The sequence below is a fragment of the Rhineura floridana genome, chromosome 4 (genome assembly GCF_030035675.1).
Source record: "Rhineura floridana isolate rRhiFlo1 chromosome 4, rRhiFlo1.hap2, whole genome shotgun sequence".
NCBI classification, from domain to species: Eukaryota; Metazoa; Chordata; class Lepidosauria; order Squamata; family Rhineuridae; genus Rhineura; species Rhineura floridana.
The window spans coordinates 192,967,387-192,986,832 of record NC_084483.1 but is presented as its reverse complement, the minus strand read 5'-3'; the positions used below and the strand labels follow the sequence as shown (position 1 = coordinate 192,986,832).

The following is a 19,446-nucleotide window of genomic DNA, read 5'->3' as shown; positions in this document are numbered from 1 at the left end:
AAACATTTTTCTGTCTGAGGTGAAGGGCAAGATGACCTCTTTCCAATTCCATGTACAGAAGCTGCCAAGGCTGGAATATGGACTTTATTTCAGTATTGGTGATAAAAAGAATCCATTACCCTTCCACATACACCTGAAGATCACAGACTAGTTTTGGGGGTGCAAGGCAGGTCATGTAGAACTGGGGATGGGGGAGAAATGTGATTCACTTTACATTTTAATGCAAACCTATCTATTTTTCACTTATTGAAACAATATGTGGGCTGAAACACAGCTATTGTACAAAATTCACACTTCTCCAAATTTTGGAATTCAATTCAGTAACAAAGTAACGTGTAGCAAAAGTGCACCCCAGAGGGTAAATTGTGCATATAAAATCATATACTAGTCAAAATAACATTTTAAAGTGCATTATATTAGGGATGTTGCTTTGAAAAACTATGCATCCAGATCTATTATATTAGGAGAAATTCACTGATGGGTTTTCATGAAGACTTTCAAAAAACTGAGGTGAAAATGTGGAGAATTATATTTAAGATTGGAAAAATAGGAAGTGGAGGGAAACCAAAATTGACTGATTTGTCTATCCCAAGGTAGGATACACTTATCTGTCTTTGAGCAGAGGGGGGTGGCTAGAGGAACTGTTGGGTGGCTGCTGCCACTTGAGGCAGTTGCCTCACTCTGCCTAATGGTAGGACTGGCTAATATGGCTAGTATTGGGTAATATGGGGAAATATTTCAGTCCAAAAGCTGCATCTATCCTTTCATTTATTTCTGTTATTTCTATCCCACCTTTCTGTGCTAGCGTATTCAAGGCATCTCTCTCTCTCACTCAAAAAGAGATTACATGTATGGATTAGTATAAAACTATATATTGATTCTGGGATAGAAAGGCCAGCGGTAAAGGTCATTGTTACATTGCTACCCAGAAGTTGCTAAATGCCATGCAAATCACAGGTCAATGTGCAACAAAAGTCAAATAATATTTGGAAAGGGTTTCTAGCAGACAGCTTAATCCAGGCTTACAAAATTCTCAAAAGCTTTCTTTGCACAAGGGATGTGTGAAGACCACCTGAGAAATTGTATAGATTTTATCAAAGCTCTGTTGGCTTCCATCATATGAATACACATACACATAAATAAAACAGTACTGTCTATCTGACTGGCATTGGCACTTCAAGATCTCAAGCAGAGGTCTTTTCCATTATTACTACTATACCTGAGATTTCTCCCCCAAGAGGTGCCAGGGACACTGAACCTTCTGTGTACAAAACACATGCTCTATAGCTGAGCTGTACTAGAATTCAATGTGGCCTCATTGAAGCTGGCTACATCTTTGTAAGTGATCCCAGAGTGCTCAAGTAACAAGGGACAAGTTTTCTATGATCCTCAGAAGAACAAGTGGGGAGCCCTTCCCGTAAGCATCTGCAGGGCTGGCCCTAGGGTAAATAGTACTGTAGGCGAGGAGTGCCTTTGGTGCCCCCCATAGTCAGCTTTGCAGGGCCACCCTGAGGTTTGATGTAGCCTGGTGCAGGTTGCGGGCCTGGGCCTGCCCCCTACAAGGACCCATGTATGTATGTACCAAGCTGGGGGCCACATGTGAGAATTATTGCATGCATGGGCTACATGTGGGAATTCTCTCTTGCAGCTCCTGCTTGCTCTGGGATCAAGCAGAATGATCAGTGTGCCTCTTTTTTTCTTACTTGGGGATAAGGGAATAGGGATCAGGTTGTGTTTTTCTGAGTACCTCTTGCAAATTTCAAACCCCTTCTGGCACAACTTCTTTCTCCTTCCTGGGACTCAGTTTCTCAGGTTTTCTGGTTGTAGCCTGCTGCTGGACTTCTCCACTACGCACTTAGGAAGGATTCCTCCCTTAAGACCTGGCCTCACACCACTCCTGTGCCTTCCTCTTTGGTAACTGCCTATCCATTTGAGAATAGGGTTGCCAGGTTCAATCCCTGAGACTGATCCTGTATTTTTAGGAGAAGAGAAAGTCAGCCAAGTGCAGGTGTTCTTGCAACCCTTTAATGGGAAAAACCACAAGGTGGAATTCTCCCCCCCTGCACAACTTTTAAAGATACAGAAGACCTCTTTGTTGCCAGGCCCAGCCTCCAAGAGGTCTTTTGTATCTTTAAATCTTATGCAGGCGGGAGGGAGAATTCCACCTTGTGGTTTTTCCCATTACCGTGTTGCAAGAACACCTGCACTTGGCTGACCTTCTCTTCTCCTAAAGATACAGGATCAGTCTCAGGGATTGAACCTGGCAACCCTATTTGAGAATGACATGGCTCGAAAGTTTGATCTCTCAGCCACTGTGCTACAGATTGCGCAAGCTGAAAAAGCCTCATTCTGAGCAGTGGTAGTGCACTATGCAACATAGCAGAGCTGTTGCAGGTTTTACTTCTAGGTTTTTTGGGGGGGGGTTGTAGCAGTTCCCATCTTTTGGTATGAATTCTTTATTTTAGAACATCCATAGTTTTTAATCTTTAAAAATAAAAAAATGTAACTAAAAAGGGTATCCAGTATCCACTGGGTTTGAGAGAGAGAGAGAGATCTGCATTGTTGTGCTGTGCTGTGAGTAAAATCAATAAAAGAACAATGTATCTGAGGGAATATTTGAGGGGTGAAATCCGGTGTTGAGGAGAAAGCCATTTAACTTTGGAGCAAACAGGATTGCTCCACAAAGATGGGGAATATGCGGACCATTGAAAAATCTGGTGCCAAATCTGAATTCAGTGGAATTCTCATCCATCCCAAGCAAGTATATATACAGTAAGGATAGATGAATCTGTCAGATTTAGTTTCTCTGTTTCTCATTTTTCCAGTCTTAAAATCACTTGTCTACATCTGCACATCAGTTTGCATTTTTTTAAAAAAGTAAAGTTCACATGAAAATTCATCACCATTTCATTGCAAATTTCTCCTAATATGCACATTTGTGTATGCAACTTCCTGAAACATAATGCATTTTTGTGTGTTATTTTCACCACTATATACATTGTTGTGCACACTTTATTCTCGTACATGCATCTTTCTGCACATTACTTGGCTGGAGAACTGCATTTCAAAATTCAGAAAAGTGTGAATTTCAAAAGATGGCTGTGTTTCACTTCATGTAATTTTTTGGAAAGTGTGAATTAGGGAAGCTTTCATTGAAATGCAAACAGAATCAAATTTCTCTCCCATCCCTAATATACACATATCTTCTATGTAGCCACTGCCTGAGAAAGCCTGGCCCATGGAATTCTCAAACTTCCTGTTCTGAACCATTGTTTGCAATTGAGCATCTTTTTGACTTCTGGAGCTTTTTCTGTCCCTTGAAATTTTACTGAGGATTAGTTTGCTGTGCTTGATGCATTCCACTCACTTGTTAGAAAGTGATCTTTTGGTGGTATGCGTGTGAGTGAGGGGGGCAAATCAAAGCTATTCATTGAAAAATTTGATGCCTTCCATTTAGCTAAGCTAGCACAGAGAAAGACCGAGACTCAGGTGGCTTACAGTGCAATCTGACGTCTACTGACATGCGAGAACCACTTGGTTCAAATGAGGCATACTGCCAGTAGGTATGAAACGACAGCCTCAGCATTTTGATATTTTTGCTGGTGTCAAAGTCATTTGTGCGCTTGCATACAGAGGTAATCTCATTTGTGAACTAGTCATGCACAGGCTGGATTTTCTAGTGGAGTTGTGAAATCCAGAATTTTAAAGTGGACATGGAATTTCACAGTCACATTGTGCTTGACTTTTATCTTACCTATTCTAATTGCGCACGATTGATTCTGCAGGGCTTTTTAAAAGCTATATTCCAGATAATGGTAGTTTAACTTATCGTGGAAAGATACAAGGACATTGAAGCCATACCTCCCAACCACTGGAAATTTTATTCTGCCACTCTCATAAGAACTTAAGAGCCCTGCTGGATCAGGCCAGAGGCCCATCTAGTCCAGCGTCCTGTTCTCACAGTGGCCAACCAGATGTCCATGGGGAGACCACAAGGACTTGAGTGCAACAGTTACCTCCCCATTTCTGATCTGCAGAATTTGGTATTCAGAGGCAAAGTGCCTCCAGGATAGGGAGTAGTACACAGCTATCATGGCTAGTAACCATTGATAGCCTTATTCTCCATGCATTTATCTTAGCCCCTTTTAAAGGTAACGTCCTAGCCAAGCAACAGAACCCAAGAGATGACCAACAGAGGATGGAGGGTCTACCCTCATAAGAACAGTATACTGGATCAGGCCAAAGGCCCATCTAGTCCAGCCTTCTGTTCTCACTGTGTCTAACCAGATGTCTATGGGAAGCTCACAAGCAGGATCAGAGATCCAACAGCACTCTCCCTACTTTTGGTTCCCAGAAACTGGCATTCAGAGGTGTACTGGCTCTGACAATGATATCCATTCCTAACTGCTGAGGTTTCAGCAGACATTGCCTGCAGGCTGTCAAATGCCTTTGCAACCATATCTAGTGCACGTTTGATTTGCTTGGTTGCTTTTGTTTGAAATATCTGTATATACCAGTTTTCTGCCTAACAAGAGGCCTCCAAGGTGGCTCACAGTCATACACAATAAAATAATATGCTATAGCTATAATAAGATTCTTTAAAGCCATGGTGAGTAATGAAGTCTCTTGAGGTGCGATGATGTAAAATGTCAAAAGTCCAGATATTATTATTGTTGCTGCTGCTGTGAGTGTTCTAACTGCTGTTCTTCGACATTTCCATGGTGACCCCCCCTCTTCCGTTTGAGATGTGCTGCTTAGCAACTAAGCCCAGATGTTTTGTCCCTTTGGAGCAAAGCATCTCCTTAACTAGGCAGGTGCAGAGCCTGTGTTTGCCAGATGTTCATGGCAGAAGTAGTTTCTGACAAGAGCTCTGGAGGGACAAAAGTGTGAATGTCTACTCCCCAGTCTTTAGGTGTTACCATAAGCAAAGACTAGAAACTTAATTTTTTTAAAAAATGAAACCTAACATTCTTAGGAAGTGTCTATATGATATTCTCCAGTTTTTCTGTGCTACCGCAAAATTGTGGCAGCCATCTATGGAGCCCTGCTGATAACTAGAACCATACATGCTTGGATGAGACTGATTATCCGGATCCATTTCAGTCAGGTTTCAGGGCTGGGTTTGGCATGGAAACAGCCTTGGTCGCCCTGTATGATGACCTCTGTCGGGAGAGAGACAGGGGGAGTGTGACTCTGTTGATTCTTCTTGATCTCTCAGCGGCTTTGGATACCAGCAACCATGGCATCCTTCTGAGAAGACTGGCTGAGTTGGGAGTGGGAGGGACTGCATGGCGGTGGTTCCACTCCTACTTGGCGGGTTGCCTCCAGAAGGTGGTGCTTGGGGAACATTGCTTGGCACCCTGGACTCTCCAGTATGGGATTCCACAGGGGGCAGTTCTGTCCCTTATGCTGTTCAACATCTACATGAAATCGTTGGGTGCGGTCATCCGAAGTTTTGGAGTGCGTTGCCATCAGTATGCTGATGACACGCAGCTCTATTTCTCCTTTTCATCTTCTTCAGGTGAGGCTGTCAATGTGCTGAACCAGAGCCTGGCTGCGACAATGGACTGGATGAGGGCTAATAAACTGAGGCTCAATTCAGACAAGATTGAGATGCTGTTAGTGGGTGGTTCTTCTGACCAGATGGTGGGTGTCCAACCTGTCCTGGATGGGGTTGCACTCCCCCTGAAGGAGCAGGTTCGTAGCTTGGGGGTTCTCCTAGAACCATCTCTGTCACTTGAGGCTCAGGTAGCCTCGGTGGCATGGAGTGCCTTCTACCAACTTCGGTTGGTGGCCCAGCTACGCTCCTATCTGGACAGGGATAACCTGGCTTCAGTTGTCCATTCTCTGGTAACCTCCAAGTTAGTTTACTGCAATGCGCTGTACATGGGGCTGCCTTTGAAGACGGTTCAGAAACTGCAGCTTGTGCAAAATGCAGCAGCCAGATTGGTAACAGGGACCAGACAGTTCGAACATATAAAACCGATTCTGGCCCGCTTGCATTGGCTGCCTGTATGTTTCCGAGCTCGATTCAGGGTGCTGGTTTTAACCTATAAAGCCTTACATGGCTTGGGAACACAATACCTGATGGAATGCCTCTCCCGACATGAACCCACCCATACACTATGCTCCACATCCAAGGCCCTCCTCTAGGTGCCTCCTCTGAGGGAAGCTGGGAGTCTGGCAACTAGGGAGAGGGCCTTCTCAGTGGTGGCCCCCAAATTACGGAATGATGTTGCTGATGAGCTGCGCCTGGCGTCAACACTGTTATCTTTTTGGTGCCAGGTCAAGACTTTCCTCTTCTCCCAGGCATTTTAGCATGTGTTTTTAATTTTTTTAAAAAATGTGTTTTTAAATGTGTATATTTGTTTTTAATGTTTTTAATTGCTGTAAACCACCCAGAGAGCTTCGGCTATGGGGTGGTAAATAAATAAATAAATACATAAATAAATATAGCCAACCTATTAGAACTTCAAAATTATGGTTTGTGGGCAGTTTTCAAGTAACTTTTTGCAGTGGCTCAAGTATTAATGCTAGTGCAAGGGGATTTCCCCCCCTTTACTTCCCCCATGTACATGCTGTGCCATCCGCAAAACTGCTCCAGAGGGTTGGAGGAACCACAGACCTGATTTAGGGGCACCCGGTAGGGGGGGAGAGGGGGATATTGTCCTGTTGCGCAAGGAGAAATCCTTGTGCTGATGGACCGATAGCCTTAGTGCTACATTGAATACAACCCTATGAATCTGTGAACCATTTTCAGCAAGAACAGAATGCAGTGTTGTAAAGAATAGGGATGGATGAATATGCCAATTTCAATTTCCTTCAGTTTCTCCTTTTCCCAATCTTAAATTTGGTTCTCCACATTTCTGCAGCAATTTGCATTTTTTTTAAATGCAAATTTTCCTCATGACAATTAATCAGGATTTTAGTGTGAATTTCTTTTAATATACGCATGTTTGTATGAAATATTGCCAACTATACACAAAGCAATTTTCCCTAAATGTAATGCATGTTATGTCATTTCCACTAATAAATGCATTCTTATGCACACGTCACTCCAGTGGATGAATTTTTGTTCACATTATTTGGCATTGCAAAATGTGGAGAAGTATGACTCAAAGGATGGCTATTCTGTTGAAGTATTGTTTCAAAAAGTGCAAATTGATTAGGTTCATCTTTAAATGTGAAATGAATCGAATTTCTCTCTCATCTCGGGAAATATTGATGGATGGTTTTATTTATTCAGTTTATTTATTGAATGGGTAGTGTGACTCGTTTTAAAAATATATAAAATAAAGGAAATTGAACATATATACTGGAGTATGAACACTTGTAAGGCTAGCTGATTAAATCTTTATCCAATACTGTCTTCCAGTTTTATCAAAATAATCTTCAGTCAGTCTTTGATGTTGGAAAGAAGTAAGTAGACTGATGTTCACTTTTGCTGGGCTGGTTTTACTCCCTCTTGATATCAGTCTCATTGGCTTCCCAGTGGCATTGCTTCGTTAACTGAGAAGGTTGCTGTTAAGTACCAATTTCAAGGACAATGAGCCAAAACGATGCTTAAAATCAGGTTGCCTATAGAACCTGACCTTGAGGTGTTTTATATAGGTGAGTGGATGGCTTGAAAAAGCGATAAAGGGTCTAGATGAACAAGAAATCTAATACTTTGTTAAGTCAGAAAAAAAATGGTTCTGCAGAAACCTTATAAGCAAGCAAGTTCATCACACACTTTAATTCTGAAATGATAGCTCAGTTTTCACTCAGATTATTTGAACCAACTAACAAACTAAAAGGGAAAAAATCAATTTGGAGCAAGCACTGGTAATTAAGCAGGTGAATAACAAAGCAACCTTAATTACATTGTAGCTAAAGGACTGTCAATCTGACAGACAGTGGAGTGGAAGCATGTAGAGATCCTGGCCTTTCTCTCAGTGCCAGGGGTGGTGAGAAGCACAGGAACATAAGCAATTGAGTTGTACTAAGCCAGACTGTTGAATCCATCCAGGTCAGCACCGTGACTGGAATGATGCTCCAGGGTTTCATATAGGGTTCTTTCCCAGCTGGAGATGCCAGGAATTGCTTCTGCAGAGAAAGGACAGCATTGTCTATCACAGAGTTGTGGCTCTCGGGGTCAGTTAGTATATGTGATGGCTTTCTGGCATTACATTCACTCATCGTTCTGGGGTTTTTTTTGGCTGATAGAGGACTTGAGTCATCATGTGTCAAATAAGGCATACAATAAATAATATGAAATAAATGGTCCTTCAGCAAAGCTATGATCTGCCCTAAGCCTACCACAAGCAAAGCACCACAGCGTTATTTTTAGACACTGTGAATTTAACATTGCACTATCTCCTTAAGGAATCCAGCCCCAGACACTTCTCCGACCCACCTCTCTCCTTTCTTGGCTAGAGGAAATTCTGCTGTAGGCCCGTGTTAAGTATCCTGAATGCAGTCCTAGAGACACTGACCAGGCTGTAAGCCCCATTGAACATTCTGTGACTTTTTACAGAGAAAACACATGTAAGATAGTACTGCAAAAAGGGATGGACAAATCTGTCAATTTTGGTATCTCTCAGTTTCTCATTCTCCTTCAAGTTAAGTTCTTCACATTTAGGCAGCAATTTTTGATTGTTTTAAAACAAAAATCCTCATGAAAAGTTGTCAGGATTTTAATGTGAATTTCATCTTATAAACATATTTTTGTATGCAGTTTTCACTAACGTGCACATTTTTGCAAGCAATTCCCCTAAAATTATAATAATAACAATAATAATAACAATAATGTTTATTGCTTAGTCCAAAAACCACTGCAGAAGAGAACTAAATACATCACATTAAGCCATTAAATGATTTTCATACGATGTCAATAGTCACAATTAAAATTAATAAAATTAATAAATAAAATATATGACTAGTCTTAAAATAAACAGAGCTTTACTTGTAAATCAGTTAAACATAGCTATAACAGGAAATAAAATAATATTTAACATATTTAATATCATATCAGAGAACATTTTATGCACTGAGATATCCAAATCTCTATAACACTTTACAGAGATTGGATCCAGGAACTTTTTTCTGCATCTAGCAGAAGGGTAGGGGGTCTTCTAAACCTGAGGAAATCCACTCCCCTTTTGGATACACTTTGGTGCCAAGTCTGGACAGAACTTTGCCAGGCATTTTGGTCTCTTTTGCACCAAGAAACCTTTCCTCTTGCTGTCCGCAGCCCAGATCTACCTGTCTTATAATCCTTGCATGTTTTGGGAATCTCTCTGGATGGCAGGCACCCATTGCTGTAATAGGCTCCTTTTTCTGTGGTTTTATCATTTGATCATATAATATAATGTGTATGCTATTTTCATGACTGTATGCATTTTTTACTTCCCCCTAATATATACATTTTTGTACACATGTAAATGGGAGCAACTAAAAGTCAGTTATGTATTTGCAGAGATATGTCATACTTGAGCACAGTGAATTTACACCGCACTCCTCCCTTAAGCACAGTTTAGCTTCCTCCCCCCTCCCCTCTTCCACTGGCGAAAGAAAGCTCTGGAGTAGGTATGTGTTACGATCCCAGCTAGATCCCAACCACCTGTTCAGAACCCTATTAATAAACTAGCCCAAACTCCCTTCACCTGAAAGACTGTCATACCCCTTATATACCCAGTTGATCACTGTGCTGTGCAGGTGAGGGCTTCCTGCAGATACCATCTCATCAGGAGGTCTGTTCTGCACAACATAGGAAGTGGACTTTTAGTGTAGTGGCACCTGCCCTTTGGAATTCCCCCTAAATATTAGACAGACACCATCTCTGTTATCCTTTCAGCACCTACTGAAGACCTTCCTCTTTCAACAAGTCTTTTAAGCAGAGACCTTATCCCAGTCTGTGTCTGTGCTGGAATTGCTTTTTAGATTCTCTTTAAAGCTTTTTTAAGAAGATGTTTTATTTTTAAAATATCTTTAAGATGCTTTGTTTTTGAGAATTTTTAGATGTTTCTAGTGTTTTGTTCTTTGTTTGCCACGCTGGGCTCCTTCTGGGAGGAAGGGGGGGATAGAAGTTTAATTAAATGATGATAATGATGATGATGATGCTCATGTGCAAGGGTTAAATGTGTTGGAATGTGTGAGGCTGTGGCATAACCCCTAACACTGAACAGCTCCTCCTGACCCTTCATCTACACGCAGTATGTTTGAAGCAGGGAATCCTCGAAGCATAGATTTCTATATGTGGAGGCTTCCCTGGGTTCTGAAGCCCTAATCACTCATGGCTCCAGGAAGTAATAACAACAGAAGATTTATGTAACTTTAAAGTTGACAACAAGGACATTGAACTTGTCAAGGATTTTCAATACCTCGGCACAGTCATTAACCAAAATGGAGACAATAGTCAAGAAAACAGAAGAAGGCTAGGACTGGGGAGGGCAGCTATGAGAGAACTAGAAGAGGTCCTCAAATGCAATGATGAATCACTGAACACAAAAGTCAGGATCATTCAGACCATGGTATTCCCGATCTCTATCTATGGATGTGAAAGTTGGACAGTGAAAAAAGCAGATAAGAGAAAAATCAATTCATTTGAAATGTGGTATTGGGGGAGAGCTTTGCGTATACCATGGACTGCGAAAAAGACAAATAATTGGGTGTTAGAACAAATTAAACCAGAACTCTCATTAGAAGCTAAAATGATGAAACTGAGGTCATCATACTTTGGACACATAATGAGAAGACTGGATTCACTAGAAAAGACAATAATGCTGGGAAAAACAGAAGGGAGTAGAAAAAGAGGACGGCCAAACAAGAGATGGATTGATTCCATAAGGAAGCCACAGACCTAAACCTACAAGATCTGTACTGGGTGGTTTATGACAGATGCTATTGTAGGTCGCTGATTCATAGGGTCGCCATCAGTCATAATCAACTTGAAGGCACACAACAAAAACAAACGAATGAGGTCTTTGCAGGAAGGCTTCCCCATCTCAGACATCCATGCAATCCTATGCAGGCAGGACTACATGGAGACGGGAGATGTGTTCAGGGATGGGGCTACAGGTGTGGCATGAGCCACAGACCCTTTCTACACACTTTACCTCTTTACACGAGTAATACATGAAAGGGGCTTACATTACCATTGCATGTGTGTGGTTCAGCTGACAACACACTGATCTTGCAGTCATAGGAACGATAGTCAATTCAGATTGGAATCTTAATACAGTAGCTCAACCATTGGGTGTTATTTAGTGGCAGCAGCCCAGCAGCAACTTATTTGCTAAGCAGAACCAACTGCATGGGGATAGGTCTATCATAACTACAGCCCTAGAGGCTATTAAGAGTTCCACGGATAGGGTTGACTATGTAGAGAGTCCTATATCAGTGAGAGCTGAAGCCACAACTTTTCAACAGCCTCCATAAATGAAGATTAATCAGGAACATAGGAAACTGGGGTATACCGAGTCAGACCATTGCTCCATCTAGCTCAGTATTGCCTGCACTGACTGGCAGTGGCTCTCCAGGATTTCAGGCAGGGGACATTCCCAGCCCTACCTGGAGATGGTGGGGATTGAACCTGGGACCTTCTGCATACAAAGCAGATGCTCTACCGCTAAGCTGTGGTCCTTCCCCAAGTGGACTCCTAGTTATTCCCGGCTCCAGGCTTCCTTAGGAACATAGGAAACTGCTTTATACTGAGTCAGACTATTGTTCCATCAGACTGAGTATTGTCCACACTGTCTGTCAGCAACTCTTCAGCCCTAACTGGAGATGTTGGGGATTGCATCTGGGACCTTCTGCATGCAAAGCAGATACTCTACCACTGAACTATGGGCCTTACCCTTCATTTCAGCCCCACAATGGTGTTGTGAACAGTAGAACATTATTTTCTGTTGTGACCCAACACCTGTGGAACTCCTTGCCTGTTGACATCTGGAAGTACACCGCACTCCAGTCTTTTCGGGAAGCTTTCTCAGGTGGCTTTTAGATAGTTGTAGCCTTGTGAGGCTGTTTTGTTGTGGATGTGATAAACTACATTGTACAGAATTTGTTATTTGAACTGATATTTGGGAGTTTCAGGAAGCTCTGTTTTGTTTTGTTACAGTTGATATACTCTTATTATAATATGTGAGCTGCTTTGGAGGAATTCATCTTTGGAAAAGTATACTCATCTTTGGAAAATGTATAAGTGTTTAAAAATAAAACAAAACTTGACTCAAGCTTGTAGGGAGGGATCATATGCATTGATCAAAGGGGGAGCTTCACTGTAGAAGTGAAGGGAGCATCCTCCAATTACTCAAACTCTGTGGGAGCCCCTGTACATCACAACGTTACAAAGCCATTGTGCTGCTTTCTTTTATTTTTTTCAAGCTGCCAACATGACTATTTATTTTTGCAATGTAGGATAATTTAGAATCAATTGTTATAACACAATTCAAAGTTAAAGAGAATGAAAAGTAGAACAACTCATTACAATATTTTAAATTAATTTTACAAATGTGTATGGCCTAGTCGTATTCGTGATTCCCCTGAAATATTCAGGATGACACTATGTATTCCTCCCCTGTGTGCATAAACCCGTGGGGGGGGGAGAGATAGAAAGATACTTATTATGCATTCATCAGGATTATTTCAGTGTGATCTTCTCCCAATGCATAGTATTTTCTCTACTTGAAAAATGGTTAGAAAGCACTCGAGGTAGTTATGGTGATCATGTCTTCATCCTATTAGTTGGGGCAAAGTTGATACATACATACAGAACAACAAATGTGGGTCAGTTTCACTTTTTGTTAGTGGGTCAATTTCACTTTTTAAACTGCTGCAGTGTTTATGGGACTGTTATGAGTTAAATGCCCTCATGTTTGGAAACATAACTGTTGAATAAGAATTACTGGCTTTGATAGAAGAGACCAGGGCATACCTCCATCATTGTAGAATGGAGGGGAAAGACGGGATTCTGAGCAAATAGTTGGATTATGACCAAAGGAATGGAAGACACAAGGAAGCTCTGTTGATCTTTAACACCAACCTACAGCATGAAGACTGTAGTGAACAGCTAAGCTGCAGACAGATGTTTCAAGACCTGGTGCAGGAGATATCTTCAGGGGGTGAGAGGAATGTGTTAGTATTTAACATGGAGAATAAGAGGTGTGTGACTGGTCCTGGGTATATGAGGTTTTATAAAACATGTGCAGGTATTATTAATTAAAAAATGTGTGCAAGGAATTGCAGAAGCTAATATTTAGTTTTGTGTATATGGTTAAGTTCATTCTAGTAATCACTGTGCTTTGCTTGCAGGTTGTATATAAAAACAATGATGTAAGGCTGGAATTATCTCGACTTGCCAAACAAGGTGATCCTAAAATGAAGATCCATGGCATGGTAGCATTTAAATGTGAAAACGTGGCAACCTTGGATCCAATCACTTTTGAAACACCAGAATCTTTTATCTCTTTGCCAAAGTGGAATGCCAAGAAAACAGGCTCCATATCATTTGATTTCCGTACTACTGAGCCAAATGGGCTGATACTTTTTAGCCATGGCAAACCACGACATCAGAAAGATGCTAAACACCCACAAATGGTCAAAGTTGACTTCTTTGCTATTGAGATGCTGGACGGCCATCTCTACCTGCTGCTGGATATGGGTTCTGGTACGATTAAAATAAAAGCTTTACAAAAGAAAGTGAATGATGGTGAATGGTACCATGTCGACTTTCAAAGAGACGGACGATCTGGTAAGTTTGGCAAAACCCTATTACACTTCTGTACATTGTAAGCAAAACACAAGGCTTTGAGTGTTCCATTTGTTATTGTTATTGCAACGAAGTGATGCATCCTTTGAGGTAATGAATACTTACTGTTAGCTATTAAAATCCTAAACAAACACTTTGGACAATACAGCGAATGAGATAAACACTTATCAGATAATCAAGTACTACCCATTTTGCAAATAAATGTTTTCAAGCATTTGAGAGAAGAGAGAGAGAGAGAGAGAGAGAGAGAGAGAGAGAGATCATAACTACTCAGCAACAGCATTCTCAGAGCAGCTGGAGTGGCAGTTTTTAAAATACAAATAGCAGAGAATATGAAACTCCTGGTCACTGAAAGCTCGGGTGGCCTCGGTAGCTAGGAGCGCCTTTTTCCAGCTATGGCTGGTTTGACAGCTGCAGCCCCTTTTGGGAAGAAATGATATGGCCACAGTACTCCATGCTCTGCTAACTTCCAAATTGGATTATTGCAAAGCACTCTATGTGGGGCTGCTCTTGAAAATGATTCAAGAAATTCAAAATAATAAATAAAATGAAGCAGCCAGATTACTGGCTGTGGTTCCATTTAGATTTCATAGAACCCCTGTTTTAAAACAGCTGCATTGGTTGCCAGTTGGTTTCTAGGGCCAATTTAGGGTGCCCACACAGGTGTTTTAAGCCCTAAACATCCCAAATATCTGAAAGGCCACCTCCTTCCCTACAGACCCTCTCAGGTGTTAAGTTGGCAGAAGGGGCCCTCTTGGTAGTTCTGCCACCCTCAGAAGCTTGGGGGTGGCCCAGGAGAGGGCCTTCTCAGTGGCAGCCCCTAAGTTGGGGGACTCCCTCCCTACAAAGGTGCATCTGGCAACTTCACTATGCAGTGTTTGGCTAATGCTGAAGACTCACTTCGTTATCCTGGCCTTTGTTTTTAAGAATATGTTTTAAATTGTTATAACCCATACTGGAACTTCAGGGTAAAGGCCAGGTTGTTTTATTATTACTATTATTACTATTATTATTATTATTATTATTATTATTATTAGTGCAAAATAGTATACTTGAATATATTACCACTCGTTTCAGTTCTTTCACTTTCTTCATGCCTTTCCCCTGTCCCAATACAATGCTGACGCACATTGATAAAACCTTGCAAAAAGTACTGTTGATGTGACTGTATGTATAGCTTACAAGCCCAGGGGTACCCGCATAACCAGACAGTCATTTCTGTGCCTCCAGCGTAGAGTGGGGCTAATCACTTCAGGCGCATGCAACCATATGGAGATGCTAAAGAGAGAAAATACATATTTCAATGCTATGTTGAGAAGATTTCATAGATTAATCTGAAAACAGAAAGCAATGGAATTATTTATTTATGTATTTATTTGTTTTATTTATTTTATTAGATTTATATTCCGCCCTTTCTCCCAGTAGGAGCCCAGGGCAGGTTGAACCCAACCCAGCCCAATTATGGGTTGAATCATACAAATACACAGGTTTGTCTAGCCATCCAGCCACCCTTTTAGGTAGTGATGTATTTGTGGCAGATGCCCAGCTCCACCAAAAAACAGCAGCCCTGTATCTCATTCTCTTGCTCTTTTTGGTAATGTCTAGTGACACAAAATCCATGATGGAGTATTGCTGTAGTCCCAAGTTTCCTTGCCCCAGCAAGCATCAGCCAATGCAGGGCCAGGCAGACTTGGAACATGGTTTTGTAATCTTAGACATTATAGAGGAAGAGGAGGGGATGTGAGACTCCTCTTTCAGTGATAGGCATGTTTGTTGTAATGCCTTGTTCTGTCCCCGGTTGCAATTGATTGGCTTTGGCGATTAATCCAAAGCCTATCAGAAGAATATGCCCACCTGTGTTGTAATATTTCTTTTAACAATGACAGTGGGCTTCTAAGCCAAGTTTCTGCTAAGAGTAAAATGGAATATAGTAATATATAACTATTGTACTACATAGTGACTGTAATTTATGATATCATAGTGTTCTTGGGATTTATAATATGAAGGCCAAATTACAGGTGATGGACAGTTCCATGATTCCACTTACTGGTATAATCTTGAAGAAAAGCAGCCACAGAAGTCCAAAATAAGGAGTGGATGACTGGCAGGCAGGGGAGACTTCTGAACACTTTCCTCCTTGACATTTTCTTCTCACTCAACATTGTCTCCCTAAATGGCTTTTTCCACTCCTGGAGGAAAATATGTGGAGTCCTTGATTTACCCTTCTCCCCCTTTACTTTACTTTTCCTTCCACTCTGTGTATCTTGCTCTCCTCCTTCAGCTGTATGCCTGAACTGGAGTGCAGTAATATTTGGAGGGCTGCAGGTTAGCCAGCCCCTAGTTTAAACAGAATATGGAGGCAATTCAGTTCATAGGAATACATCTCACGGTGGAGCTGCAGTCTCAACACTATTTAACCTGCCCTTACTGGACTTGAGGCTTCCGCTGATACAACAAATATGTTTTGCATGATTATCCAACTTCAAATGGATTACACAGAAATCTAGGACCTATTGATAGCAACTTCTGCTGTAAATACGATGTCCCTGGAGAAACATTAGTTCATATGCTATGGACTTGTCCTATCAGTGTTCCACTCTGCAGATGTCAAGGCTTAGACCAGTGGTTCTCAAATGGTGTGCCGCGGCACACTGGTGCGCCGCAAGAGGTGACTAGGTGTGCCGCAAATATTATGAAAGTATATTTAAAAAATGAGAAGAAACCCATTTGTATAGTTATTTTTATTCATAGCTTAAAATATATTAATATATTTTTAATTTTGTACACAAAGTGCACCAGAAAATTTTTATATGTTTTACAGTGCACCACGAACCAAAAAAGTTTGAGAACCACTGGCTTAGAAAGTCACAACAGTCAGAAGGCTAGACAACAACTTTATTGTCTTCCTCCACGAAGAACAGAATAGCAACAGGAAGCACCTGACTCCACCCAGATACAACTGAATTGACTTTTATTCTACTTCTCTGTATCTCCTTCTCTTTGTCCTTTGCTCTCTCTTACTGGCATTCTCTTTTTCTTCTACTACATTTGAACACAGGATGTTGGGATTAGGGCTAGGAAGGATACGTACAGTAGGGCTCTACTTTACGGCGTTCTGCTTTAAGGTGTTCCGCTGATGCGGCGGCTTTCATTTTTAATTTAAAAGCTATTTTTTTCTCTTTTGTTACATTTTGCGCCATTTTCGCGCGACGCAGCCCATTAAAGTCAATGGGGTTCTGCTTTACGGTGTTTTCCGCTTTACGGCAGGGGTCTGGAACGGAATCCGCCGTATGAGCGGGGCCCTACTGTACTGCTTTTGTTTGTTGCTTTTGCTTTCTGATATTACAAAAAGTAAAGAATTGATCAACTTTACATGAACGCCAAAACCTACAAAGAGCCTTAGGGTATTGTGTGTGTGTGTGTAATGATGTACAGTTTTGAGGGTCAGACCAGAGCGCATAATCTTTAAGATGCCCTGACATTTTTAAACCTGATTTGGGTATAACACAAAACCATAGTTTAGTGATGTGAATAAGTCTACTTCACCCTCTGTCATCCTCTGGTATGAGTGCAAGGAGTAATTTGTAAGTTGTTTTTTTATTCAAACTGGAAAATAAGGTTAAATTTAACTAGGGCAGAGGAAGAATTATTTTAGTCCACTTTTTTACAGTTGACTGACGTAATCTGATGTTTCTGAATTTTCTTGCAGATTAGAATGCAACTCATTTTGTAATGTAGTTTTGAGGTGCTCAAAATACATATTTTACATAAAATGCGTAAAAATCTTATTTTACAGATGAATGTATTAAAAAGCATGGGAAAAGTACATGATTTACATTAAAATGTATGTATTTTACATGAAAATGTGAACAAAATGCATCCAATTTAAATGTGGACTTCTAAAAACTGCACAAAGTGTGATGGAACAGACCTATGACTGAGTACCAGTGAGACTGAAATGAGACAGAATTAGACTGCTCAGTCCGTCACTAGATTTCACTACGATTTACCTATACAAGCCAGGATCGGAAACCATGTTTGGATTTTTATTTGTTTAGACAAGCCATAGTTTAAATTAAGTACAGTTAGTCCCAGTTTGAATGAAACAACAAACTGTGGTTAGTTAAAATAGAAGTGGATGCTTCTTATCTTCATGTGCCTGTGCTGGAGGAGGATAGAGGAATGAGCATCACACAAGCCCAAGGCTCATGTATGTAACACTAAACTCTAGTTTAACACTATGTCTCAATCCTCCCTTAGTCTTTTGCAACAAAACCAACAAACACAGCCACCCTTCTGGAACTTGTCAGACATCAAGAAGTGTATTCATAATTGCTGTCACAGGTTCCATATTTTCGCCAATCAGACTGGACACTTTCCTGAACCCTGTTATAAATGGCCAATCTGGTGGGTTTTGTGTGTTTGTTTTTGCTGATCTACGTTCTCTGTGTTTTGCAACATTTTGCTCTTGCATATCTCTGGCTAGCCTGAAAATCCACTACACATAAGAAAGAGCTGTGACATGTCTAAATCCAATATCTCAATTTCCTTAACTCTTGATTGCTAGGTCAGCAGTCATAGTGATTTACCCCCCTTCCAATCAGTTCACTCTTTCTGACTCTTTCAGTTATTTGTAATACTGCTCCAAGTTATAGAACCAAGGGATGTCCTTACTCCTCTACCTGAAATTTGATTTATTTTAGCCAAAAGCTTAGATCTGATGAATTTCAATACTGGAATAACTTAGAGCACTATTGAATATCCTTAGAGTACCATTAAATGTCACCTCAGGGCACAAGGAGTGCTGCAGAATAGCTCAAGCTGACACCAGTCTGGCGACGTAAGAAGCCATGCTGCAGACCTTTTGACATCACCACCATTGCTGCAGATTCCCAGAAGTAGGGTGTTGTACCAAATTTACATAAAGTTTGGTTTTTGATGGGAAAGCTGCCGTTTTTTGGAGGATGAATGCTTCTTTAAAAACAAAACCTTTGACTCTTTTGCACATCCTTTTATGCCTGTGCACAGTTCCCACGATGTTGCTTCCTTCAGTACCAATTTTTTTTGTTCATGAAAATAAGTTTCTTCACCACCTGATCCTCATCTGGGCATCCCATAGTGAACATGATTGTGTCACAGTGCACATAACCAATCAGATTGGACCACATGATTACATCACCAAAGGCAATAAATATTTCCCATTAGCCTCACTTTGAATGAGAGAGAAAAAGAAGATGCCTTCTCATTTCCAGGCAACATGGCTGGTGTTTCGTGTCTTGCGTCACAGTGTTGGTTGTTTCTTTGTTCAGTAGTTCTGCATGGCTAGACTTCAGCTTTGATCTAGCTTAAGTCACACACATAGTTTAGGGATGGGGAGAAATTAAATTCAGATTGTATTTAAAAGCAAACTTTCCTAATTTGCACTTTGTGAAACAATAAGCAAATTGAAACACAGACATCCTTCGAAATGTGCATGTTTCTGAATTTTGCAACACAGTTCTGCAGCCGGAAAATGTGTAGAAAAGTGCATATATTAGGGTAAAATTGTATATATTAGTGACAATAATATATAAAAATTCATGTCAGGGGAAATTGCTTTGCAAAACATAGGAGAAATCTGCTTTAAAATTCTGATGAATTCTTATGAGACTTTTTAATAAAAAAAATCACAAACAGTTGTGAAGAACTGAATTTAA

At 40.8% G+C, this 19,446-nt stretch overlaps 1 protein-coding gene across 21 annotated transcripts in view; it reads left to right on the top strand.

The window, feature by feature from the left end:
- The window catches only part of NRXN1 (neurexin 1), a 1,438,606-nt gene that overhangs the window by 606,303 nt on the left and 812,857 nt on the right, over positions 1-19,446 (top strand). For all 21 annotated transcript variants that reach the window (XM_061625672.1, XM_061625683.1, XM_061625674.1 and 18 more), the window contains one exon: positions 13,294-13,732. In XM_061625672.1, coding sequence (XP_061481656.1) covers positions 13,294-13,732 — 439 coding nt within the window. The remainder of the gene's footprint in view (positions 1-13,293; positions 13,733-19,446) is intronic.